This window comes from Penaeus monodon, chromosome 22 (genome assembly GCF_015228065.2).
Source record: "Penaeus monodon isolate SGIC_2016 chromosome 22, NSTDA_Pmon_1, whole genome shotgun sequence".
NCBI lineage: Eukaryota > Metazoa > Arthropoda > Malacostraca > Decapoda > Penaeidae > Penaeus > Penaeus monodon.
Window position 1 is genome coordinate 3,354,858 of NC_051407.1, and position 583 is coordinate 3,355,440.

The 583-nt window shown below is 64.2% G+C and overlaps 1 protein-coding gene across 2 annotated transcripts in view; it reads left to right on the forward strand.

The window, feature by feature from the left end:
• LOC119586830 overlaps nt 1-583 on the forward strand; it is a gene marked incomplete in the record, with an annotated part of 64,172 nt that overhangs the window by 60,572 nt on the left and 3,017 nt on the right. For both annotated transcript variants that reach the window (XM_037935554.1, XM_037935555.1), the window contains 1 exon segment: nt 127-583. In XM_037935554.1, the coding sequence (XP_037791482.1) occupies nt 127-583 (457 nt within the window).

The following is a 583-nucleotide window of genomic DNA, read 5'->3' on the forward strand; positions in this document are numbered from 1 at the left end:
CACACATATGATGAACTTACTGCTCTTTTACAAAATACCAAAATATGCAACACAAATATAAATCTATGTAAACAACGCGGGGCATCAGTCCCTTGCGCGCCTTCCTCACCCGCGCCTGCTTTCCAGAGGCGGACGTGTGCCCGGCGGAGGAGACGGACAACCACAGCCGGGTGGTGTACGTGGGCGACGACGTGGACGGGGAGCTGGCCCACGCCCTGGACGCGCTCCACCTCCTCAACGTGACGGCCCTGAACCACCAGGCGCTCCTCGTCTCCTGGAGGGTCGAGGCGCAGTTTTACGCCTCCGCTCGCAGGGACCCTGACTCTGCGCCCCTCTCGTGGGCCATCACCCTCCGCCAGGCCGACGAGGACCCGCGGCTGGCGGGCCCCACCAAGATGCGGCTCGAGAGGTACAAGGCCGAGAGGGCCGACTGGGTCCCCGGCGAGTCGCTCTTCACGGAGGTCCTCCACGGGCTGCAGGAGGACACGCGCTACACCTTCTGCCTCACGCCCATCCAGGACCACCGCCTCTTCACGCGGCCCGACCACTGCCTCAACGCCAAGACGCTTACCAGAGCTCAGCT